The sequence below is a fragment of the Dasypus novemcinctus genome, chromosome 7, assembly GCF_030445035.2.
Source record: "Dasypus novemcinctus isolate mDasNov1 chromosome 7, mDasNov1.1.hap2, whole genome shotgun sequence".
Classification (NCBI taxonomy): domain Eukaryota; kingdom Metazoa; phylum Chordata; class Mammalia; order Cingulata; family Dasypodidae; genus Dasypus; species Dasypus novemcinctus.
This window is the reverse complement of record NC_080679.1, coordinates 2,045,326-2,071,071: the sequence shown is the minus strand read 5'-3', so window position 1 is coordinate 2,071,071 and position 25,746 is coordinate 2,045,326. Positions and strand designations below refer to the sequence as shown.

The 25,746-nt window shown below is 56.9% G+C and overlaps 1 protein-coding gene across 14 annotated transcripts; it reads left to right on the top strand.

The window, feature by feature from the left end:
• Positions 1-177: 177 nt before the first annotated feature.
• LOC101412723 (uncharacterized) lies at positions 178-24,599 on the top strand. Of its 14 annotated transcripts, none has more exons than XM_058299754.2 (19): positions 180-658; positions 1,252-1,360; positions 1,446-1,624; positions 1,981-2,051; positions 2,325-2,504; positions 3,847-3,945; positions 7,576-7,767; positions 8,518-8,649; positions 8,934-8,965; positions 9,082-9,132; positions 9,526-9,687; positions 9,836-9,955; positions 10,452-10,649; positions 11,124-11,285; positions 19,400-19,423; positions 20,876-21,106; positions 21,439-21,666; positions 21,939-22,174; positions 23,248-24,599. In XM_058299754.2, the coding sequence occupies exons 1-18, from the start codon at positions 451-453 to the stop codon at positions 22,159-22,161; spliced, it is 2,601 nt and encodes an 866-aa protein (XP_058155737.1). In that variant the 5' UTR covers positions 180-450; the 3' UTR covers positions 22,162-22,174; positions 23,248-24,599. The 14 variants fall into 14 exon arrangements, with proteins under 14 accessions (XP_058155741.1, XP_058155737.1, XP_058155736.1 ...); XM_058299753.2 differs by having other exon boundaries at positions 23,161-24,599; XM_058299756.2 differs by having other exon boundaries at positions 9,923-9,955; positions 21,939-24,599.
• The last annotated feature ends 1,147 nt before the right edge of the window (positions 24,600-25,746 follow it).

Genomic DNA, 25,746 nt, shown 5'->3' with positions numbered 1-25,746 from the left:
CAGGGGGTCTTGAGCAGCCCCTTCCTCCCGGCCGCCCCCACCCCACCCCGTCCTTGCACACGACGCCGCGGGCGGGAGTTCTCTGGAAAGTTCCCCAGCAGAGAATCAAAAGTGAAAGTGGAGCGCACAGGGCCGCCCCTCCCCCGCCAACCCCGACCTCGCCCCCCCGCGGGGCGGAGCCGCCGGCGCCCCGCCCCCACCCCAGGCGCTGCCGGAGGCTCCGAGGGGCCGGGGCTGCGGGGCCCCAGAGCCGGGTGTCGGTCCGCGGGGACCCGGGCGCAGGGGGACGCTCGCCTGGAGCCCCCAGCCCCGCGCGCCCGTGGAGAGCCGTTCCCGCCGTCTGAGCCTCAGTTTCCCTCCCGTCTGCGGGGCGTGGCGCCCAGGTCGGGTGGGCCTAGGCCCCTTCGCTCGCTTCCCTCCCCGCGAGGTCCACGCCGCGGGGCTGCCGCGATGGAGCGCCTGCGCGGGTCCCAGGACGGGGGCGCCGGTGCTCGCCCCCCGGACGCTGCCCGCCGGTCCCGGGGCTGGTGGAAAGTCAGCAGACGTGACCTAGAGGAGACTCTGCGCTGGGCGCTAGACCCCTCTGCCCTCTGGCTGCACGTCGGGCCCCCCGTGGATGAGTTCGAGCTCCTTCTGCCGGGAGCTGCACCCCCAGGCGGTGAGGAAGGGGGGGGGGAGGGGGGGCGGAGGGGGTGGGGCGCAGGACGGGGTCGGCACCCCGCCCCCACCTGCACCCCGCCCAGGGTCCCGTAGCCCCTGAGCTGAGCCTGCTTCCTGCCTGGGTGAGAACGCGGGGAGGGGGGCAGGCCCACCCTCCACCTGGCCTGGGGGCACGTGGGGCCAGGAAGACCCGAGCTCAGAGCTCCCTTGAGGCACCCGGTCACCTGGAAGGGACCGTGTCTCTCTGAGCTTTGGGGGAGGAATTGGCCACCCCTGCTTGAGGAGAGCCCCTCCCAGTCCTGGGCTGGGGCAGGGGAGCAGTGTGCACCCCGAGATGGCTGCAGGGGAAGCAGGTGCCCACCTGGGCAGGTACGGGGTGGGGGGCGCCCTCTGAGAGACCTGGGGAGGGTGGGGTCTGGCGCAGGTGTGCAGAGGGACAGGAGGCAGGGACGGAGGCCCAGCCCCTGGGGCCCCTCAGGGGTCTGTGGGCTCAGCCCAGGTCTGGTGCAGAAAGAGGGGTGGGGGTGCCCCGGGGGTGGGGCTTTCCCTCCTGAGCACCGCCCAGCCTTTCAGAAGCTCTACCTCCCCCAGGCCCATTCCGGGGACGCCCCCCCTTTGTGGGTCTCGTCAATCATGGGCTGACCTGCTACCTCAACGCCCTGCTGCAGTGCCTCTTCGTGACCCCGGAATTCCGGGACAGGTGAGCGCCCGGCGGCCCCGGGAGGGACTGGGGGGGGAGCTCTGGTCCTGTGTGAGGTGGAAGCCAGTCTGCCCTGTGGCCGCAGGGTCCAGGACGCGCCCAGGTCCTGGCGGCAGCAGCAGGAGCTGGAGCAGATCTTCGGGGGGCTGGAGGCGCTCCGGTCCTTGCAACTGCAGCAGGCGATGAAGCAGATCTTCAGGGGCCTGGAGGCGCGGTGCTGCCCCGTGGAGACGCGGGCCCTGACCGCCTGCCTGGGCCTGGGCTGTGAGTGGACCTGGTGCTCCTGCAAGGGCCCAGGAGGCCGGGGCGGGTCCTGGGCAGAGGGGTCACCAGAGCGGGAGGGCATGCAGTCAGCATGGACCCCATGGAGCAGGGGCAGTGTCCATGGCTGCGGCTCTGGGGGTGGGGGTCCCAGGACAGTCAGAGCAGGGGGATGCTGCGGGGAGGAGTCAGGGACGCTAGGCAGGCCAGGGACCCGGAGGAGGGCTGGAGCAGGGAGGCTGCTGGAGGGGCCGCGTCACGGTGTCCTGCCTGATCTGGAGTGGGGGAGGCAGGACCGAGGGCCGGGGGCAGAGGGGGCTCCGCCAGCTGAGCTGGCCCCCGCCCCCCGTGCCCTGCAGACGGCCAGCAGGACGTGGGCGAGGTGTTCCTGCTGCTGCTGGACAAGCTGGGCCGGGGTGACCTGCAGGAGGTAGGGGGCCACGGGGCCTGGGTCAACCAGGGCCCCAAAGGGGCAGGATCGGGGCCTCGGTCCTGGGTGGGGGTGCCCCTGTGGCTGAAGTCCAGAGGCCTTGGCGTCTCCTGGAGGGTGGGCAGTGCACCCCGTGGATCGAGGGGCTCGCAGGGTGCCGAGCAGCGTTGACCCAGGTGGAGGGCTGGGACTGTCCACACCGGTGGTGCTGCCCGGGGCCCACCTGGGAACGTGCCCGGGCCTGGGGACTGGGGAGTGACCGCCTCCTGTCAGCTGTTTCAGAGTGTAGTGGAGAAGGTGGTCAAGTGCGACAGGTGTGGCAGTGAGGACCACATCCCGCCCGGGGGCAGGACGCTGCTGCTCCCCCTGGCCTCCCTCTCCTGGTTCTGTGGCCTGGACAGGGACGGGCAGGCACCCCAAGAACTGCCCCGAGAGCCGGCTGGACGCAACCAGGTACCGGGCCCTTTCCAGGTGGCCTGCGGGGGGAGGCCCAGGGAGTGGTCCCTCTTGTCACCACCAGTCCAAGCCCCGTCTGTGCTGGGGGCTGCGCTGGGCAGAGATGCCCAATCGTGCCCCTACCTTGGGCACTCAGGAGCAATGGGTGGCAGGCAGGTGGGGGCCCTCCCCAGGTGGCTTGGTACATGGGGATAGAGAGCAGCTGTGCTAGGGGAGCGCCCCGCAGTGCTTTGGAGGCGGTGGGTGCCCATGGACAGCGGGTTTCATGGGGTGGGGTGGGGGCTGGGCCTTGCAGCCTAAAGGGCCTTTTAGGGCAAACCTTGTGCCCATCAGCGGAAGCCTCGAGGGGCCTGTGGGGGCAGGAGCCCTGGAGGGCTGCAGAGCACAGAGGCGGGGGCACGGCCAGCAGGGCCTCCTGCGTCCATCGAGACCCTGACGTCCACCTGAGCCCCGGCAGCGCCTGCAGGGGTGGCGGGAACCGCAGGGCTGCTCTGCCCGCGGCCCCTCACACAGCGCGAGCCCCTAAAGGGACGGCCGATTCCGGGTCTGGGGCAGGGAAGGGACAAGGGACCTGGAGCTTCCTGTGTCCAAAAGCAAGGAAATGGGGCGTGGGAGGGCCCTGGCGGCCGTGGGAAATGGACAGCCCTTGGGCACTTGGAGCATCACAGAGCTCTAAGATCTGAGCATCGTGAGTTGAGGTCCCCGCTCCTTCCTCTACAAGCGCAGTGCCGCCTCCGTCCAGGACAGGGCATCTGAGCCGGGAGGGACAGCAGGTCGGGGACCGGGTCAGCACGGGGGTCCTTGTAGATGCTGCATCCTAGCAGGGAATGGGTGCCAGCTCCAGGGGGCAAGGCTTTGGGAGCAGTGTCCGGGCTGACCTCCAAGTGTCCCCTCGGTTTCTTCTTGGTCACCAAGGACGTGTGTGGACACGCTGGGCATTGGGGTGGGGGCGAGGGTGGGGGTGATCCGGGGAGACCCGGGGAAGCTGCAGGGTGCCCACTGCACCGTCCTTCAACTTCGCTGCAGACTTGACCTTCATGAAATAAAAAGCTCGAGGAATATCCTCGCTTGGCTGCTATAGGGTGCTGACGGGGTGGTCGGTCCAGGCTGGGGGCAGCGGTCTGGGGAGGTGCCCGTGGCTGTGCCCAGAGGCAGCCTGGACGGGCAGCTATGGCAGGGAGGGGGGAGATGCCGGAAGGAGGCTTGCCCCCCCGCCCAGTGTCCTTTCCTTGGCTGTCGGCCCCATCTGTCCTATGGTAAAGGGGGCGGGGGCACGGGGTGGGGAAGGGGTACAGCACAGCCCTCCGGAACCCCAGCCTCTCTCCTTGGTCTCCTGCAGGACACAGGTGCCCTGAGCGTCCCCCACATCCAGCATTTCGACGAGGACGACAACCTGTTCTTCTGTGAGCACTGTGATGCCAAGACCCCAGCCTCCGAGGTAGGGCCTGGGGCCCGGCTGCTCCTCCCCGGCCCTGGGGTAGCCCCTGAGCTGGACCAGACCCTCGGGGGGCCTGAGAGGAGCCAGGGGTCGAGTGGCCTCAGGGTCCCTGAGCTGGGAGGGCGGGGCAGGGTGTGCCCGCCTGTCCCCTTGTGCCCATGGCCTGTCCACCTTCCCCTGCCCCTGCCCTCGGCACAAAGGGCATCTCCCCTGCCTTGGACTCCAGCCTCGCTCTTGTCCCCGACACGGGGGCCCCTGGGGCCACCTCGCTGAGGGGCTCTCTCCTCGCCCTGCCGACTCCCACACGTCTCGCTCCTGCCTTGGCCTCTTTGGTCCGAGAAGGGCTCTGCTCCTGGCTGTGGCCTGTCCAGTGCCCTGGCCTGTGGCTTTGTGCCATGCTGCCCCAAGTCCTGGTCTGAGGCACCTGTTCCTCCACAATAGCTGGGGAGCTGACGGCCACAGCCCTGGCCAGGGTCCCTCGCCCGTGGGTCTTTTTTTTTTTTGTCTTTATTTATTTTTTTAATATTACATTAAAAAAAAACACGAGGTCCCCATATACCCCTCACCCGCCTCACCCCACTCCTCCCCCCATAACAACAATCTCCTCCATCATCATGAGACATTCATTGCATTTGGTAAATACATCTCTGAGCACTGCTGCACCTCATGGTCAATGGTCCACATCATAGTCCACACTCTACCACGTTCCACCCAGTGGGCCATGGGAGGACATACAGTGTCCGGTAACTGTCCCTACAGCATCACCCAGGACAACTCCAAGTCCCGAAAACGCCTCCACATCTCATCTCTTCCTCCCATTCCCTACCCCCAGCAGCCACCATGGCCACTTTCTCCACACCAAACCCACATTTTCTTTGATTAATAATCACAATAGTTCATGAATAGAATATCAATAAGTCCACTCTAATCCATACTCTATTCCTCCATCCTGTGGACCTTAGAATAGTTGTGTCCACTCCACATCTGCAACAAGAGGGGCTTAGATTCCACATGGATGCTGGATGCAATCCTCCTGCTTTCAGTTGTAGGCACTCTTGGCTCCCTGGTGTGGTGGTTGACCTTCTTCAACTCCATGTTAGCTGAGTGGGGTAAGTCCAATAAACCAGAGTGTAGGAGCTGAAGTCTGTTGAGGCTCAGGGCCTGGCTATGACATGGTCAGTCCAGAGATTCAGGTCCCCTGGGTATATATTAAACTCCAGCACCAATGACAGTTCCGGTAAATGTAACAGGAGAGGCTTGTGAGCAAAGTTCACATCTGAGTCCAGCTCCATCACACAGAAGCACAAACTCCAAAGTAGGGCCAACTGACATGGCACTGAACTCCATCTGCCATGACCATAGAACCTGTGGGTCTCTGTAGCCCTCAGAAAAACCAATACCCGGGGTTGTATCTACTTTATCTGTCTCTGGGACTCTGCTGAGTTGTGCATAAGGGCAACCCCTCTGATAACTTCCTGGCTCTTTTTGGAAACTCATAGCCATATAAACTCATTTGTCCTTTCCATTTCCCTCTTGATTCAGGTCAAAAGGCATTTTTAACTCCTGGTATTATATGTAGATTGAGACATTCTGCTGGTCCGAGTTGACCCTTTTATTCAAAGTACTTTTCTAGTTACAACATCAACTGGTACTTGGTAGTAATCCTTCGGCGCCAGGGAGGCTCATCCCTGGGAATCATGTCCACGCTGGGGGGAAGGCAATGCATTTACATGCTGAGTTTGGTTTCGAGACTGGTCACATTTCAGCAACATGGAGGCTTTCAGGAAGGAGTTCTGAGGCACACTGCAGCTCTAGGCCTTGTTCTTATTTCAGGTGCACAGGCTCACAAGCATAGTCATTAGTATCAAGGGCTCATTGTTGGACCTTCCTTCTTTTTTGGTCTTTGCCATTGCACTTGGGAGATTGTTGCTCTTCCTTTAGGGACAGTGATAGAGCTCCCCTGGCTAGGAACTCAGTACTCCCTCAGTTGTTGTTTTTAATTGTAACCACTATGAAAATATCCAAACATTTTTATGTACCCTGAATATATGCCCTGTAGGACTCCCTGCTAACCATGTGTCCCCTGTCAATAACATCCCACACCAGTGTTCCTCCGCTGCCATTGTTGAACCTCTCTGTGATCTAAAACTTCCTGAAAAGTGAAGCCCAGTACATTGCCAGGTTCCCTTAATAGTAAAATGGAATCTAGCAATGAGCTTAAAGGTTAGATATAGAATACATATTAATTTGGAAAAATTCTACATCCTATCTTTTTCTTTCTTTTTTCTAATTATTAAGCTTATCTTCGCAAGAGTTTTAGATCACAGTAATTCATATATACAATATACAGTACTCCCACATATCCAACATAAAACCTTTTCCCTTCCACAGCAATAAACTTTCAACATATTCATACCATATGTATGAAACTGATGTACAGATATTGAGACAATAGCTTTCAAACAAGGTAACATTTGTGTTTACATTGTGATTTATATTTTAGACTATACAATTTTCTAAATTTTTAGGTATCTTGTGTTTTACATTATGATTTACATTTTAGCCTATCAGCCCCTATATATTTTTGGTGTAATTTTACATGTCTTATATCCATCCTTGCATAATCTTATGGAATGCTTCTATTGCCCACACAGTTACATTCGTTCCGTCTATTCAATACCTCTTTCCCCCTCCCCTTAGGGCCCACAAGGACAGTCAATCTTCATTGCTTGAAGGGCCATGTTCAGAGATACTTGCAACAGTGTTGAGGGCTTGACTTGCTCAACTGCCCTAATGCCCTGGGAGCCACCATTTATCTTGAGAGATACACTTCCCTCTATTTGAGGGCATCAGTCCTCCCCAGGATGTGGGTATACCTTCACTCTCATTGTATGGTTCTCTATCCAATGATCTAACCCACTATGACAAAATGAGCATTCACATATACTCCAGGAGGCTGTCCTGCGTCACATTATCCCCTTTAAGCATCTTAAACAGGTAACCTTCCTTATTATATTTTTGAAAAAGTTTTCTCAGCATCATACTCTCAGCCAAATACCTGACAATCTCCTAAGTTCGTATGGTGCCCCACCCTCCCCCCAATTTCTTGGGCAATATTACCCATCCTTCCATCCCTAGCCCCCCTCAAGCCCACAAAGCCCCACCCAAAGGTAACCCTATGCCCCCATTTTATCCCTTCTTTGTACAAATACTTGCCGTGGGTCTTGTTCTTCTCTTTATCCTCAGTGTTGGAGGCTGTTTCTTTTCTGTAACCGGCGCTCACTTCCATTCTCTGCTCGGGCTCGTCCTGGCTGCTCTCTCCCTGCTCTGCTCCACCTGGACTATTTACTGCTCTTGCAGAGCACCTCTGCCTCCCTGGGGCTGGCTGGTCTGCCCCGAAGGCGGTGCTTCTCGGTCCTCGGGTGAACGTGCTCCTGGTGGTGGCGTTGGCCTTGGTCCCAGCTGGAGGGCGGCCAGAGGGTCCATCGCAGGGGCAGAACCCCGACCCCCAGCCTCTTCGTTGGCCCGGACAGGGCAGGCGGCCAGGCGGGTGGACGGAGGAGGGTCCTGAGCCGCTGGCCTGGGCCCTGGCCCGTGGGGTGCCCCCCTGACCCGCCTCGCCCGCTCTAGGAGCAGCGCTTCCTGCGGCTCCCCAAGATCCTGGTGCTGCAAGTCAGCGAGTTCACCTTCAAAAAGGGAAAGTTCCACAAAGCCCAGGCAACCGCCAACGTCTCCCAAGTGCTGGAACTGCAAACCACGCCCTGGGCGCCTGCTGCGCCCCACTCTTCAGGTTCTAGGGGAGCCACAGTCACCCCAGCCCCAGTGAGTGTCAGCGCTAGAGGGGGGAGCCCAGGACACACCTTCTTTGGCCACAAGGACAGTGTTTCAGGCAGTGCGCCCTCCACCGCCTTTCCTTCAGTGAACAGCTGCCGACCAGGGCGAGCCAGCGCAGGCCCAGAGAGAGGGGGCGGGGGGCGCAGGCCCCACAGGATGGGGGTTACAGGGGGGTGCAGGCCCCCAGGACAGGTGGGGCCTCGGGGGGTAGGCACAGTCCTGGCTCCTGGAGACCCCACAGCTAAAGTGGTATTAGAGGTGGCCAGGGGCCTGGCAGGACCCCTCCGCAGGTGGCCTGTGTCCCCACAGAGCCCCCTGTCCTCCCCTCACCCCTGGAACTCGATCCCAGATCCCAGCCCAGGCGGGGCGTGAGGGGGACTTTGTGCTCCTGCAGTGGACTCAGCTGGGAACTGCCCCCCAGGCCGATCCAGAGCCAGGCACCCACGTGGCCATCGGCAGGTGGACACCATGGACGGGGACTCCAGGGACATCTGCCAGGCGCCTGGAGCCCTGGACGCTGGGCCTTGGGGGGACACAGGCGGCCGCCGGGCCTGAGCGCAGGAGCCGGGGGTGGCACCGCTGGGGCTCGCTTGTGTCCATCCTCCTCCTACTGTCGTGACGCTGGCAGGGGCAGGACGGTGGTGCTGGCTGATGCCCACCATGGCCACAGCCCGCAGGGCCCCCGTTGTCCTGGAACGTGGAGGCACCCACGAGCCCCCGCACCCCGTCTCCCCACAGGAGCGGAAGCGCTACCATCTCTATGCCATGTGCAGCCACCAGGGGGACTACAGCGGGGGCCACTACACGGCCCTCGTCCAGCCCCCCGGCCAGGAGCAGTGGTATCACTTCGACGACCAGCGGGTGGACCATGTGAGTGCCCCCACCTCGCGACCCCGGGCAGTGGGAGAGGACAGCTGTGGGAGGGGACGGCAGGCACCAAGGGTCAGGGCAGGTCACAGTCAGGGCCAGGCCCAGGGGAGAGGACAGAAGTCAGCGCCCAGGTCCAGGGAAAAGGTCAGAGGTCAGGCCCGGTACTGCCTGGCAGGGGAGCCCCTGAAGGAGGCAGAAGGTGCAGGGGCCACGTGCAGGGCAGGTGGCAGGTGGGCGAGTGGCCTGAAGGCCGTGTCCTCACTGCCCCGCCCCTCTCTTCCTAGGTGGGGTCTTTCCCGCAGCAGTTCACACACAGGTACGGCTGCAGGACCCCTGGGCAGGGGGCGGGGCCCTCCCGGGAGGCTGGGGGACCCTGGAAGGTGAAGGGGCGGTGGGGCGGGCGGGGGTGCCAGGCTGACGTCCTGCCCACAGGTCCGGGCTCCCGTACCTGCTGATGTACCGCTGTCAGGACAGCCGCGGCAGGTGCGTGCCAGGTCTGGGCCCTGGGGGTCGTGTTTGGGGGCAGGGGGCAGGGGGCAGGTGGTGCTGGCTGGACCCGGAGCCCACACATGACCGTCACAGTGGCCTTGGCTCCCATCCCTCCAGGGCACGGCTGCAGGGACTGCGGGGACGGGGAGGGTGCCCCTGGGGCCCATGAGGGCTGGCGGCAGATGGCCTGAGGGTCCCTGGAGGGCAGCCAAGCCAGGGAGGGGCAGTGCTGGCCCCATAGACAGTGGCCAGGCCTGGCGACGGCAGGAGGGTGGGGGCCAAGATGACGCAACACCTGGACAGAGCGGGGGCCAGGGGCTGGCCCGCGGGTGCGCTTGGTGACAGAGGGCAGTCATCACTGGGAGGTGACCTGCCCTCTTGCTGCAGGCAGGAAGACGAGCCTGAAGACAGGGTCCCAGGGAAGGGGGTGGAGGCTGCACCTGTCCCCGAGACGAAGGGACTGCCTCACAAGGGCCTGGGCGAGCACCCCAAGAGCAGTGAAGCTGCTTTCCCCGAGGACAGCGACCCGGCCAGCCCCACTCTCACAAGGTGCGCCCTGGGTGTCCTGAGGACGTGGGTCTCACCTGCCTCAGGGCACGTCCCCTGGGGTAGGGCCATGATGATCGTCCAGTCCCTGTGCCGTGGATGCCGGGTCCTGGGCCGCCGTGATTTAACCCACGTCCCCGGAACGCCCTAGGCAGCGCCTTCAGTCCAAGAGTCCAGAGGAACAGGCGCAGGGGTGTGGCGCGGCCGGGCAGGCTCTCAGGGCGCCTTCCTTCTGCAGGACCCAAGAGGAGCCGGGCCACAGGCACAGCAGGTGTGCGCAGAGGGCCAGGAGCAGGTCGGGGGTAGAAGGGTGCAGAGGGGAGCCCAGGGCCAGGAACCGCTGCTCGCTCTGGATGGAGCAGGATGGGAGGAGCCGCCTTTAGAGGCAGCCCTGAGCTCCCAAGATGTAGAGCCCCACCCAGGGCGGAGAGCACCCAGAGCAGGTGCAGCCACGGGACCCAGACTGCAGCTGGCCCCTGGGGGGAGGGCAGGGGCCCAGGCCTGCGCTTCGGGCCTCGGGAGGAGCTGGGCCCGTGGCTGGAGGCCCTGGAGCCCACAGGACAGTCCAGGCACGGCTGGGTGGAAAGTAGGGGGCAGGGGAGGCCGGGGGACCCCAGGTTGTTGGGACAGGGCTGGCTGGAAACGGGGAGAGGCTGGACACGGGGAGGGGGCTGGTCACGGGGAGGGCTGGACACAGGGAGGGGGTTGGACACAGGGAGGGATCTGGCCGGCATGGGTGCTGAGCTGCTCGTCCTCTTCTGGCTCAGGCCAGGGGTTGAGGCTGACGTGGGGCGCCCTACGGGGGCTGGAGCAGGAGCCAAGGACCGAGATGCAGACGGGCTGGAGGAGATGCCCGGCGCACGGCCAGCACCTGAGCCTGTGCAGGGCCCTGCTCAGCTGCTCGGCGCCCAAAGACCCTGCCCTGCCCTGCCCAGTGCTGAGCCGGGGGCGCCCCAAAAGTCCTGGTAAGTGCCTGGGCCCCGTGTTCCTGAGCGGGGTCCCCAGGAGGCCCTGCTCCTTGTCCTCCTCACCCCAGCGTGTCCCAGCCTCACGTCCTGCCCCCTCCCCAGCAGGGGACCCTACCCAGGGAAGGACCTGTCCTGCCAGTGTGGCCCTGGGCACAGCCTCAAGGTGGAATCGGCTCTTGACCCTGAGCTGAAATGGAGTGGGATGGGGAGGGGGCTTCCCGCCATGCTGAGCGGGACTGGGTCGGGGGAAAGCAAGACCCTGGGGTTGGTGCGGGACCCCACGTGCCCAGGGACATCCGAGGGCCTCCATCCTCATCGAGCCCTGCCCCCTGGCCTGGGGCCTCTGTCCTGGCAAGGTCAGACTCTGCAGAGGTGACGAGCCGAGAGCCCGGCAGGCTGCTGGGAGGTGGCGCTGGGGCGGGCACTGGGGAAGCGGCTGCCCTTAGCCTAGGTTCGTCCTTTGTGCTGCAGGCTGGAGCCCCAGCTTGGAGGGGGAGCAGGGACGACGACACAGCATGTGGCTGCCCCAGAGCAACAGGCCTCACCCCGCGACGGGTGGGGCCAGCTCCTCGATCCGGGCTCTGCCCCCAGCCCCCAGGAGGGACACCTGGGGCCTGGCGCTCTCCAGGACAAGTGAGTGACCTGGCCTCTTGCTGCCGAGAATGGGGGAGCCCCCTGGAACCTTTGTCTTAGCCATTGCTCAGGTACATGTGAACTCCCACACCCGCCACGTGCTGAAGGCCTGGAGGCCGCTGCGGCAGCCTGGAGCTTGGCGGGAGGGTGGGCTGGGGGTTGCCAGAGCTCAGTCCATGAAATTAAAACACACGTGGATGGACTCACGCCGATGGCATACAGGGAATAGGGCTTATATTTGAGGAGGTCTATTTATCTATTTTTTTTTTGTTGCAGATCATTTGGGTGTCTGAGGAGACATTAAGGTCTTTACGATGTTTCCGTACATTTTCTTCTAGTAGTTTTATGGCCCTGGCTTTTATTTTTAAGTATTTGATCCATGCTGAGTTGGTTCTCCTATAGGGAGTGTGATAGGGGTCCTCTTTCATTCTTTTGGCTGCAGATATCCACTTCTCCCAGCACCATTTGTTGAACAGACTGGTCCTGTTAACATGGGCTTGGTAGGTGTGAAAAACCAGTTTACCATAGAGGTGAGGGTTTATTCTGGACTCTTTTACTGCTCCACTGATCGATGTGTCTGTCTTGATGCCAGTACCATGCTGTTTTGACCACTGTAGCTTTCTAATATGTTTCAAGGGCAAGTGATGCCAGTACCGTGCTGTTTTGACCACTGTAGCTTTCTAATATGTTTCAAGGGCAAGCAGTGAAATTCCTCCCATGTCGCTGTTCTTTTTTGGAAGGCTTTTGGCTCTTTTGGTACACTTTCCCTTCCAAATGAATTCCTTAATTGTCTTCTCTATTTCTGTGAAGTCAGCTATTCGAATTTTGATTGGTATTATATTTGCGGTCACCCCTCGGCTGAAGTGTGGTTTGCTGGCCTGGCGGGGGAGCAGCCGTGGCAGGCCAAGCCGCTGCCCCCATAATAGGGTGGTTGGTCGGGCCCACCGCCACCCCTGAAGGAAGCTCGGCATGGGCGCATAGTGCCCTCGGGTCTCCCCTTCTCGGCAGCCATGCTTCCGCGGCCGCCCCTCCTCCCAGATGGCGCCACCCGATGCCTTGTGGGGCGGCACCCTTCTTCCTTCTCCCTGCGAAGGCGCAGGGCAGAAAAATCCAGCCCGCCCTTTTCCCTTCCCCCGACAGCAGCAACAGCCAGGCGTGGGCGGGAAACTCAAGTCTGCCCTCCACCCCAGCAACAGCAGCCACCAATCCCTAAACCCTGCCCCTTCCCCCAGCAACAGCGACAGCCAATCCCTAACCACCACCCCTCCCCCGTCCAGTACCGCCCACTGACCTTTCGCCGGCAACCAATCAGAACAGGGCGTGGCTTCGACCAATCAGCCTTCCCCAGCCCCTATAAAACTGTTGCCTCTCCCTCAGTAAAGGGGACTTGCGTGTTTACCTTGTCCCCGCGGTAGTTCTTCTGCCGTGCGCCCTCCAGTCCTGAGAGCCCCCGACAAGGGCCTGGCCTCCCTTGTCCCCAGTTCGTCGCCTGCTTCTCCGGGCGACCCCTTCGTCGCCTGCTTCTCCGGGCGACCCCTTCGTCGCCTGCTTCTCTGGGCGACCCCTTCATCGCCGGCTTCGCCGGGCGACCCCGTCAGCCAAACCGCGCAACCCCTTGTGAGACCGATCCCTCGTCCCAAGTGGGACCGACCCCTCGTCCCAAGCGGGACCGACCCCTCGTCCAGAGCTGGACCAACCCCTCGTCCGCAGCCAGACCCCACCTCTACCGACCGAGCAAGCCGTCGCAGCTGGCGCCCAACGTGGGGCAAGGCAACCCCACCACAGCCTCACTCCATTACCTGGCAGCCCTACCCCCTCCTCTCTTCTCACCTTGGGACTTCTCTCGTGCAACATTGCTGCTACCTGAGCCTTGGCTACCTCATATGATCCACGGCGGTCTGGGAGAATCGCTGGATGGCTTTCTCCTTCCATGTCGGGGGCTTATACCGACCCGCTATGATTAAGAGGAGCCTTGGATTTCTCGGGAGCACGCGCTTGCACGTCTGAAGTAACCCTACCACAGCCCTACACCCTCCTCTCTTCTCACCCCTATCTTTTCGCTCTGCATTGCTGCTCCTGAACCTTGGTGACCTCATATGATCCACGGCGGTCTGGGAGAATCACTGGATGGCTTTCTCCTTCCATGTCGGGGGCTTATACCGACCCGCTATGATTAAGAGGCGCCAATAAAACTCTCAGGAGCACGTGCCTGAGCACCTCCACCCCTGCCTTCACCTCTGCCTCCTCCCCTCCGTGCTTACTCCCCTTTGCCTTGCTCCACTGCTCGTCGTCCCGCCCTCCCCTCGTCGGGGCCTTCTCTTGGCCCACGACCACCGTCGGAGCCCCACCGGCTCCGACCCCTCGTCTCACCGTGCACCTCGGCTCCCATCGCCGCGCTCTCAAGGTAAGGGCCCCTTTTCTTATCAGCTCCAAAAGGCCATTAGCAATGGGTAACATCCTATCTGCTAAGCAAGCCCCACAAGTTCGGGCCCTCACCGGTCTCCTAGACACTCACCGGTGTAAGATCTCTTTCAAACAGCTTCAAGTATATTGGGACCTTCTTCTCCCCTTTAATCCGTGGCTTACCACGTGTCAGCTTTGGGACCCGGACACCTATACTCGCCTTATAGATAGGGTCACTTTTGCTGTGGAGCAGGAAGGTAAAAGATTCCCTCCTGGCTTATTACAGGCAACATGAAGTCCACAAGAAATCTTGAAGGGTATAATCTATGATATGCTATATAAAAAAAGATTTAAAAGCAGCTATACCAAGAAAGTAAGAATTATGAGTCAACTGTAAATAAATTATATATTTCTGTTAATGTGTTGTAATTGTTCTGTGTTTGTCTGTCTGTTCGTTCAATGTCAACGTATATTGTGATACCTCCGGATGGTAAATATAAATTACTAGAAATCTTTAAAAGAGCTCTATTCAAATGGCCAAAAATTAAATAAGCGCTTATATTAATACTTAAGTTTATTATATTAATACATAAGTTTAAATGTTAATAAGATATCTACAATTTAAAAAAAAAATTGTAAGTCTTAATTAACAAAATTAACTGTACGTCTTCATAAAGAGTTGTTCTTGCCTAGATTAAAATGAATAACTTATTTTTCTTCACAGGATAATATAAAGAATGTAAAACTTATATGAATATTAAAAAGGTTAAAAGTTTGTAAAAATGCTAACGGAAATGAAATAAGTTTTGCAAAAAGACGTATTTTGTCCTAAAGTAAGATGGCTAATTTTTCATAAACTCTTGAAATTTAATTTGCATGCGGCAAGTGTAAAAGGTATTGTGATAACTTTATGTAAGGGAATGTGTTCTGTAAAGATAAAATTTATCTTCAATAGCTTACATTAAGGTATTAAATGGCTAATTCCAAAAGGTCATTCTTAAATATATATATATAAAACTGAATTGATGATAATAATAATAAAAGGTAATTTTATAACAGGAAAGATTAACAGCAACCAAGCTCCCCTACCAACTTGCTTTTAGGAAACGGTTTCTAATATTGCATGCTACTAAGTATTTAAAGAAAAGTTATTTTTGAGGAAACAGAAGATGATTTTGTCTTTGCAGCCATTGTCTATTTAGCAACACCCCTCGCTATCAGCCTAGCCACTGTTGCGCCGGACGATTGGAACCTTAAACAAAGACTCCTCCTCACTGTCATCTTCCTATCTATCGTTACTATATTTACTGCCCTCATTCTCCTTCGTTTATAAAGCAGTCTCCTACAAACCACAAAGCTTCTGTCTTAAACATACCATTCTCAACCCTATCCTCTAAATGATCTTCTCACTTCCCCCACAGCCTTTAATACTCTATTTCTTCCTCATAACCTTTGCTTTCTTGATAATATTTTCCGCCATCTGTCTAAGCCACTAACACCCCAGAAGATTGTAACCACGGCCCCCCATGCCGCCATCGCTCTCAAGCAGCTCCAGCCCCGCGAAACGGCCCGCAACCTGCTTTCCCCGGCCCACGGCCTGCTTTCTAGCATCCAATAACGTTTCTGCTTTTAACAGCTCCCCATACTTCTGCGGAGCTTCCTCCTGTCTCGACCTCACTCCTCTTCTCAGCCATCCAAAGTGTCCTTTCTCGTCCCCTGCCCCCCTCCTTTTTTTTGCCTGAACCCCCACTGCGTTGCAGATTGGGCCGCCCCATGTCGGCCCGCCCCATTAACATCGGCCTCTCTCGCGCCCGTGAAGACTTTGGCCTTCTTGTTGTCCTCGCCTACGTCTCCACCACTCCCGACGCTGCCGCCACCACCATCGCTGGTGCCCTGATGCAACTTGTCCTCACCGCCGCGATCCTCCAGACCATCACACAGTCTGCCTCTGCCACTCTTCGCCACCAAGAAGAGATCAACCACCTGTAACGCGCTATCATCTGGACTTTTAACAGTACATGGACCTTATAGCCACCAAGATAAATGAGAATTGGACATTGGCCACCTTGCTTGCAACGGCAAGATACCGCCCCCTAAATTGTACATTTATATCCCCGTCATACTCACCTCCCTCTTCAGCCCCGCTTCCCTCATTGCTTACTGCCTCTTGGGCCTCGGCTACTTGTTGCTGCTGCCATCCTGGTCCTTATTTGAAAAGAAGGGGGAAATGCGGTCACCCCTCGGCTGAAGTGTGGTTTGCTGGCCTGGCGGGGGAGCAGCCGTGGCAGGCCAAGCCGCTGCCCCCATAATAGGGTGGTTGGTCGGGCCCACCGCCACCCCTGAAGGAAGCTCGGCATGGGCGCAGAGTGCCCTCGGGTCTCCCCTTCTCGGCAGCCATGCTTCCGCGGCCGCCCCTCCTCCCAGATGGCGCCACCCGATGCCTTGTGGGGCGGCACCCTTCTTCCTTCTCCCTGCGAAGGCGCAGGGCAGAAAAATCCAGCCCGCCCTTTTCCCTTCCCCCGACAGCAGCAACAGCCAGGCGTGGGCGGGAAACTCAAGTCTGCCCTCCACCCCAGCAACAGCAGCCACCAATCCCTAAACCCTGCCCCTTCCCCCAGCAACAGCGACAGCCAATCCCTAACCACCACCCCTCCCCCGTCCAGTACCGCCCACTGACCTTTCGCCGGCAACCAATCAGAACAGGGCGTGGCTTCGACCAATCAGCCTTCCCCAGCCCCTATAAAACTGTTGCCTCTCCCTCAGTAAAGGGGACTTGCGTGTTTACCTTGTCCCCGCGGTAGTTCTTCTGCCGTGCGCCCTCCAGTCCTGAGAGCCCCCGACAAGGGCCTGGCCTCCCTTGTCCCCAGTTCGTCGCCTGCTTCTCCGGGCGACCCCTTCGTCGCCTGCTTCTCCGGGCGACCCCTTCATCGCCGGCTTCGCCGGGCGACCCCGTCAGCCGAACCGCGCAACCCCTTGTGAGACCGATCCCTCGTCCCAAGTGGGACCGACCCCTCGTCCCAAGCGGGACCGACCCCTCGTCCAGAGCTGGACCAACCCCTCGTCTGCAGCCAGACCCCACCTCTACCGACCGAGCAAGCCGTCACAATATTGAATCTATAAATCAGTTTAGGTAGGATTGACACCTTCATGATATTTAGTCTTTGAATCCATGAACATGGAATGTCTTTCCATTTGTTTAGGTCTTCATTGATTTCTTTTAGCATTGTTTGGTAGTTTTCTTCATATAGGCCCTGTACTTCTTGGATTAAATTGATTCCTAGGCATTTAAACCTTTTTCGTTGCTATTGTAAATGGATTCTCCCCCCTGATTTCCTCCTCAGATGGTTCAATAGTAGTGTACAACAACATTACTGATTTTTGCATGTCAGTCTTGTATCCTGCCCCTTTGTTAAACTCATTTATTAGCTCAAGTAGCTTTATCGTGGATACTTTAGAATTTTCTAAATACAGGATCATGTTATTCACAAATAGTGAAAGTGTTAATTCCTCTTTTCCTTTTTGGATATCTTTAATTTTGTTTTCTTGTCTTATTGCTGTAGCTAGAATTTCTAGTACGATATTCAATAACTTTGGTGACAATTGGCAACCTTGCTTGTTTCTGATCTTAGAGGGAAGGCTTTCAACCTTTCTCCATCGAGTATGCTGTTGGCTGTGGGTTTTTCATATATGCCTTTTATCATATTGAGGAATTTTCCTTCTATTCTTTTCTTTTGAAGTGTTTTTATCAAGAAAGGATGCCAGATTTTGTTGAATGCCTTTTCTGCATCAATTGAGATGATTGTGTGTTTTTTCCTTCAATTTGTTAATGTGCATTGATTGATTTTGTTATGTTGAACCAGCCTTACATACTAGGAATAAAACCCACTTGGCCATGATGTTTAAGTCTTTTGATATGCTTTTGGATTCAATTTGCAAGTACTTTGTTGAAAATTTTTGCATCTATGTTCATTAGGAAGAATAGTCTGTAATTTTCTTTTCTTTGTAGTCTTTTTTTATGTGGCTTTGGTGTTAGCCTGATGTTGGCTTCATAAAATATATTGGGTAGTTTTCCCTCCTCTTCAGTTTTTTTGGAAGAGTTTAAACAGGATTGTTGCTAATTCTTTTTGAAATGCTTGGTAGAATTCACCTGTGAAACCATCTGGTCCTGCACTTTTTGTTGTTGGGAGATTTTTGAGGATGGATTCAATCTCTTTAAATGTGATTGGTTTGTTATGTTCCTATAATTCTTGTGGTTTCAGTGTAGGCCATTTGTGCATTTGTAGGAATTTGTTCATTTCATCTAGGTTGTTTAGTTTGTTGGCATACAGTTTCTCATAATATCCTCTCATCATTACTATTACTGTCGTGTCAGTACTAACTTGCCCCTTTCATTTCTGGCTGTATTTATTTGCATCTTCTCTCTTTTTTTCTTTGTTATTCTGGCTAGGGGTTTGTCCATTTTACTGATCTTTTTCAAGAACCAGCTTTTGCTCTTGTTAATTTTCTGTATTGTTTCTTTTGTTTGCAAGTTCATTTATTTGCACTCTAATCTTCATTCTTTCTCTCCCTCTTCTTACTTTGGGATTGGTTTGCTCTTCTTTTTCTGGTTTCTGTGGTTCAGTTAAATCTTTGAGTTTACCTCTATATTTTTAAAAATATTGGCATGTAGGGTTATAAATTTTCCTCTCAAGACTGCCTTCGCAGTATCCTATAAGTCTTGACAGGTTGTGTTCTCCTTTTCATTTGTTGCAATGTATTTACTGATTTTACTTGCAATTTCTTCTTTGACCTACTGATTATTTAGGAGAGTATTGTTTAGCCTCCACTCATCTACAAATTCACCTCTTTCCAATGTATTATTGTTTTCCAGTTTCTTTCCATTAATATCTGAGAAGGTGCTTTGTATAATTTCAATCTTTTTATATTTGTTGAGAACTGCATTGTGCTGTAATATGTGGTCTATCCTGGAGAAAGATCCATGGGCACTTGAGAAGAATGTACAACCCGCTCAGATTGGATGCAGTGTCCTGTATATGTCTCTTAGGTCTAACTTGTTTATCATATTGCTCAAGTTCTCTGTTTCTTTTGTGATCTTCTGTCTAGTTGCTCGATCTAATGATGGGAGTGGGATGTTGAAGTCTTCAACTATTAACTGTAGAGACATCTGTTTCTCCCTTCAGTTTTTCCAGAGTGTGTCTCATGTATTTCGAGGCACCCTGGTTAGGTGCATCGATATTTACGACCGTTATATCTTCCTGGTGGATTGTCCCTTTTATTAATTTAGGAAGGCCTTCTTTATCTCATACCTTTTGTGCCTTTAAAGTTTGTATTGTCTGATATTAATATAGCTACCTCTGTTCTTCTTTGGTTACTGTTTGCATGGAATATCTTTTTCTAACCTTTCAGTTTCAGCTGGTTTGTATGCCTGGGTCTAAGGTAAGTCTCTTGTAAGCAGCATATAGATGGCTCATGTTTTTTAATCCATTCTGTCAGTCTACCTCTTTTGATTGGTGAGTTTTTTCAATTCACATTCAATAGATTAATTATTACACATTATGCGTTAAATATGCATTATTTACTTCCAGCATTTTATTGTTTGGTTTTCTTATGTCATATCATATTATTGTCTTTTTACTCTTTTGGTTATCCTTTCTGCTATTCTTTCTTATATACTCTCCTATAAACCTCTCTCTCCTGCTTTTTTCTTTCAGACTCGAAGGCTTCAATCTGCAAAGGTAGATTGTTTATTTCTAACTCTCTTAATTCTGTTTGTGAATATTTTAAACACACCTTCATATTTGAAGCACAGTTTTGCTGGATAAAGAATCCTCAGCTGGTAGGTGTTCTCTTTCAATATGTTAATTGTAACATAGACTCTCTTCTCATCTCCTTGGTTTCTGATGAGAAATCCATAGTAAGTCTTATTGGGTGTCCTTTGTATGTGATTGTTGGCTTCTGTTTTACTGTTCTCAGAATTGTCTTTTTATCTTTCACATTTGCCATCCTGACTAGTATGTATCTTGGAGTAGGTCTTTTCAGATTTATCCTGATGGGTTTATGGTACGCTTTTTGGACGTGTAAGTTCATTTCTTTAGTGAGAGTTGTGAAATTTTTAGCTATTATTTCCTCAACTTCTCTTTCTACCCCCTTTCCCTTCTCGTCTCCTTCTGGAACTCCCATGACACATATATTGTTGCGTTTCATGTTGTCTTTCAAATCCCTGAGCCCCTGCTCCATTTTTTTCATTCTTTTCTGTCTCAATTCTCTTCACTTTCAGCCATTCTGTCTTCGGTATCACTTACTCTTTCTTCTGTCAACTCGAGTCAGCTGTTGGATGCCTCTGATGTGTGTCTGATCTCCCCTATTGTGTCTTTCATTCCCATGAGCTCTGTTACTCTCCTCTTCAGGATTTCAATTTCTTTGTGCTCACTCAATATCTTCTTGATGTCATTGATCTCTTTAGCTATACTGTCTTTCAACTCATTAAATTGATTTTTGAAATTTGTGTGCATCTCAAGAATTAGTTTTCTTCTATCCTGCATCTCTTTTGAGCTTTGACATATTCCTTTTCCTGGCCCATGTCTTCCATTTTATTGTTATGGCTCATCCTTTTTTGCTGATGTCTAGCATCCAATCAGGACGTAGCATCTCAGATGCTCGATGGTCGGAAGCCGAGTAGCCTTAGGCTGTGTCTCTCTCCCCCTTCCTGGGGTGTGGATCCCTGGAGGTCCCTTTATCTGTAGTCACAGGCGCCTGAGAATTTTGAAGTGTCTTGGTGTGGGGAGGGTGCTGGCAGCGCCCACCGCTGGTTTCAGCTCCCAGCTTTGCCGTCGTGATTCCTCTCCTTTGTCCCTCTCTCCTGGGTGGTGTCCTGCTTCCCCGTGTTGTAAACCCGAGATCGTTTTCCAGTCGTTCTAGCTGGTCCTCGAACTACTTTTTGGTCTGACATGTCTTTTTGGGGGACAGTGTGGGCTCGGCCTTCAGGCTCTGCCCGACCCGCCAGACCGTCCAAGTCACAGAGGCGCTGCATCCTGCGGGGTCCCCTGCGGCCTGCGCGGGTGGATGGAGCTGCTGACCACGCGCCAGCCTGGCAGGGCCCCTAGCTTCCCTTAGCCAGGCGCGGGGCACGGGTCCACCTTGTCCCGTGGACCCCAGTCCTTGGGGCTCAGGACACCCTTGTATCACAGGCAGGAAGCTGAACCTGGCCCCGGGACACAGGTGGGGACGGCAGAGGGTGAGGACGTCAGAGAGCCTGGACACCCCCCAGAGGGGGGCAGGAAGGCCCTGGAAGCCGGCCGTGCTGCCCCCCAGGGCCACCCCCAGGAGCGCCGCCCTCCTCCAGGGATGGAGATGCTCAGCAGCTGCTCACTGGACGCTGCCCTGCCCAGCGCTGTTCCAGCCCCACCCATGATGACCACGTAAGTGACCAGATGACCCGAGGTCCTGAGAGCAGGGCAGGTCCCTGGGGCCAGCTCCTGGTCACTCGCCACATCGTCCATCCTCCCAGCACCATAGCCACGACCCTTAACGCAGGGTCCCTGGCCCGAGAGAGGGGTCAGCCAGTACCCCATGAGCCACAGTGGACAGAGTCGATGGGCACTCCCGAGGTGGGTGGGGGGCCTGGGCCTGGAGAAATCCCCTGCCGTGGCCTCACCCCACTCCTGGGTGACAGGGGGCCCAGTTCCAGGCAGGGTGGGCTGGTGAGGTGGTGGAGCTGGCTGCTCACTGTGGACCCTCCCCTGGCATGCAGGTTCCCGTGCAGCCCTGAAGCAGGCACCCAGGAGAGGACAGTAGGGGCCCAGGCCACCCAGGACCTTGGGGTGTCTGCCCCAGAGTGTGGCACATTGGGAGCACTGGCCACTGTCCCCCAAGGATGGCCCATGGAGAGCCCCCCTCTTCTCCCTCGTGAGCGGCTCAGCAGCTGTGGACGGAGCATGGCCCAGCCCAGCCTCCTGCCTGGGTCAGCCCGGAAGGACGCGTGAGTAGCCGGGCCTTGTGCAGGGTGTGCCCCCATGGGGACCCTAAGGCCATCGAGAGCGTGTGCCCCAAAGGCAAGGCCTGACGTCCCCTCAGGAGAGAGGAAGGACGCCCGGAGGAGGGCCCTACAGGGGCAGGGCCGAGGGGCTCAGCTGGGCTCAGCAAGCTGGAGGTGGGCAGTGGGGGACGTGCTGGGAGCGGAAATGGAGCTCGGGGTGCCCAGGGCCCCCCGCCCACACCAGCTGGTCGAGCCTCCATCCTCCCCGTGCGCAGGTGGGGACCGACGCCCAGCAACGGGGAGCAGGAGGAGCCAGCAGAGGACGAGGACGACCCGGACACCCAAACCCCTTCCCCAGGGGCCCAGGAGAGCACCCCGCAGTCAGAGCCTGCCTCCACCCCCCACGGAGGGCCCCCGGGGAAGCCCCCAGCTGACCTGCTTGAGCGGCTCAGCATGTGTGGGCAGAGCAGTGACCAGCACTCGCCCCGGCTGGCCTGACCCTGCAGGACACGTAAGTGACCGTGGCCCTGCACGGAGGACCTTGGCCACGGCAACTGTGGGTTCAGCCCGGCGCCCTCCCGGGCATTGCTGTCCACTGATTCCTCATCCGCTCTGGCAGTTCCAGGGCTCGGGGACTTCCCAGGCAGAGGCAAGGCCTCTCCACAAGGCCCTGGAGCTCCTAAGTGCAGGAACACCCAGTGGTGACCCCAGGAACGCGGGTGGACCCGGGAGGGTGTGCCAGGGGCCGCCTTGCGCAGTCACATCCTGTGTCCTTCAGGGAAGTCCCGGCTTCCGCCTATCCTGAGAGTGAGGACTTGTCACCAGGCCTGGCAGGGGCAGACCTACCCTGAGGACACGGCCTGGGGGCCCCAGGCCAGGAGGCCGGTGGTCCAGTGGGGAGGTCCCCAGCACCTGGGAGGGCTTCCTCCTGCCCGGGACGGGCGCCCCGGGGCCTCTGCAGATGATGGAGCAGGGGCGCCGCCCCCTGAGCCCTCGTCCACTTAGGGCAGAGCTGGACGCTCGGTGTAAGGGCCTCAGCCCTCTGTTCAGTGTAAGAGCGTGTTAGAGGAGCTCAGAGGTGCTGCAGGAAAACCAGAGGTGCTCCGTGAAGACCACCGTCCTGCAGGCTGGGGCGCCCGTGGCCCTGCTCTCCCCCACGCTCAGAGCCCAGCAGCAGGCGCCCGCAGCGGCCCTGGCCGGTGGCCCCTGTTGGTCAGCTCTGCTCCCCCCTCATTGCTGGCACCCTGGGGGAGGGTCATCTGTCTGCAGCCTGTGTCCTCGACCTGAGGGCCTCCCTTGAACCGGGTGGGCACCCTGGCACGTGCTGAGCTGCTCTGGCCCCTGCCTCTGAAGCGAGGCCCTCGTCCTCCACCCACGGCGAGAGGTGCCGGCTCCACGCTCAGCTCCCCCAGACCGCAGGGCTCAGGCTGGCCCGAGCAGGGCTTCTCCTGGGCTCAGCTGCTCCTTCCAGAGCAGTGACACTGACCCTCCCTCCAGGGCCCCGGCTCTCAAAGCAGCGGCCCCGCCCTGCAGCGAAGGCCCAGCAGGGAAGCCCCCAGCCTGATCCCACCCCTCCCCCGGCAGCACCTGCTCCAGCTGGCCCAGATGGAGGAAAGTGGACACAAATGCCCTCGGGGACCTGCCGGCCTGCAGTGCCTATAGAGCACACCTGGGGCAGGACTGGGAGTGTCCTCATGTGGACAGCTGACCTGCGGGGCCTGACACCCCTGAATGTCCCCTCCCACCAGGACCCTTGCTGGCCATGCGGCCACCTCCACTCTGCCCTGTGGACATACACTGGTGTCTTCCTCACTGTATCTCTTCAGTCAAAACTTGAACTCAGGAGTCGATACCCCCTGGGCTGGAGCACCCAGGGACCCCCAGCCGGCCTCGGGCAGGAACAGGAGCAGCTGTAGCACCGCCCACCCAGCACTGCATCTGCACCTGCTCAGGTGGCCACCTGGGTGTAGGGGACAGAGGATGGAAACTACCGGCCTCCAGGGAAGGCTGAGTGGCCCCACACCCACCCGGGAAGCTCAGCTCAATGCCCAGGAATTCCATGGACAGGTACAGACAACTGCTGTTACACGAGGAAGCGCAGCCGTACAGTCCAAGGCAGCACATCAGAGACCAGGTGGACGTGCCCCCCGCTCACCCCCCCGGTGGTCCCTGCCTCTCCCTGCGGCCTCTGCTCTGGGGTGACGGCGCTCCCGCGTCTGCGTGCTGGAAGTGCCTCCCTGCCCGTCTCTTCCCAGTGCCGTATTCCGGGCATCATGTTGGAAGCTGGGAATCCCAACAGGCTCCTCTGAGACCTTGCTTTATTGCTTTTTTCCTTGTCTAGAGGTCAGGGAGTGATGGAGAAAAGCTAATAAAGTGGAATGAACTTAAAAACGTATTATGAGATTTTGGGTACCTTGGTTACTTAATACTATGCAATGGGTGGGTTTAAAGGGTGGGAGTTTGGAAAGATTGCAGTTCTGTGACTACGAGCAAGTCCAGCCCAGGCGTTGTCAGTGTGAGGAAAGGGTCAAGTTCAGCTTTCGCCTGAAGGGAAACCTGAAGCCGGCTCTGCAGGCAGGAGGGAGGGACAGGGGATCTGCCGGCTGTGGCACCAAATTTTGAAAGTGGCACCAAAGTGAACGCGGCACCAAGTGTGGGCAGCGCCAGATTCAAAAGTGCTGCCAGAGTTGAAAGAGGCACCAAACCCCCAAAATATAAGGAACAGGGGTGGCAACTGAGAGCAGGAACCCCTTAAGTTAGTGAGACCCTTTGGATAGGCTGTATCCCCTGAAGAACGCAATCGACCAGCAGAGGGACCTGCCTGTTAGGTTTAGGGTATAAATGTCAGCGCTTCTTGTTGTTTGGAGCACCAGCCATTTCATCCAGGTTGTGTGCCCGTTCTTGCAAGATCATTGATAAAATTCTTTTCTCCACAATCGGGTGAGCTTTTGTTCTCTTACAGGTACAGCTTTCTTTCTAACAATCCTTGGGGGGGTGCTCGCCTAGGATCTGAAGCTGGGGTTGCCTACAGACTCCAGAGCCAGGAAAGAAGCAAGGATTCTGCGAATCAGTAGGTTATTGGGAATTCCCAGTGAAGGGTATTGTATGTATTATTATAGTTGGTAAAATGTGCTACCCATCCTTTTGTCAGTACATTTGTGATACACTTAGGTGCTTAAATATATATAAATATGCATTTCTGTATATATGTACTTGTTTGGTCATTATAAGAACTCTCAGTTAACTGTGACCTGGTGCCCACCGCTGCCCCTGGCCTTGGGTTTGCTTGATTCCCTCTCGAGACATTCTGATTGGAGGCAGGAGCGCTGCCACGTGCCCCTGGGCACTCCACTGTGCCAGCCAGGAGGCCCAGCCCCAGGCCCTGCCCGGCCCCCCTGCCCGGAAATGTGTGTCTGTGGCCCAGGAGGCCCTGCAGGACCCCCAGCCTCAGTGCCAGGCAGGCCACCCTGGACAGGGCAACCTGACATCCCCCAGGGCCATGTGTCCTGACCATGTCTCTCCACCCCATCGCTGCTTGAGGACCCCACCCCACCCAGCACGAGCATCACAGGCACTGGAGGAGGGGGCACTGCCAGCCTCAGGGGTCCCAAGGCTGCCTGGAAGCAGAGGCAGCCAGCAGGGGCATGGTGGATGCCTGGTGGGAGCAAGGGAGGGAGGGAGGAGGCATGGTTTCCTGGGGGGCACAATGGCCAAGCTCTACTCCCATGGGTGGACAGGGACATGGAGCCCTAAAGCCTGAGGACAGGTGGGGGTGGTGCCTGCTGGACCCCAGGCTCTACACCTCCTTCCTGTGGGATTGCACCTGGGCAGTTCCCCTGTGTGCTGCCTGCACTTCCACCCCCATTGGGAACCTGGGCTCGGGGTCTAGATCCTTCCAGGGTATGAAGATGGGGTGGGGGTGCGAGATGTGGGGGCAGGAGCCCTGTCCCGGGCACTGCACCCTCCTCGCAGGGGCTCAGAGGCCCAGCTTGGGTGGCTCTTCAGGCCCCCAGGCTGTTCTGAGGCTCAACCAGTGCCTGGGCCATGCCCAAAGTCCCCACTCCTAAGTGGGGTGAGGGGCTC

Coding starts and splice junctions, on each gene's coding strand:
- LOC101412723 (XM_058299754.2), top strand. CDS start 451: ATGGAGCGCCTGCGCGGGTCCCAGGACGGGGGCGCCGGTGCTCGCCCC. Junction 10,650..11,123: donor GGGGCGCCCCAAAAGTCCTG/GTAAGTGCCTGG, acceptor TTTGTGCTGCAG/GCTGGAGCCCCAGCTTGGAG. Junction 21,107..21,438: donor GCCCCACCCATGATGACCAC/GTAAGTGACCAG, acceptor CCTGGCATGCAG/GTTCCCGTGCAGCCCTGAAG.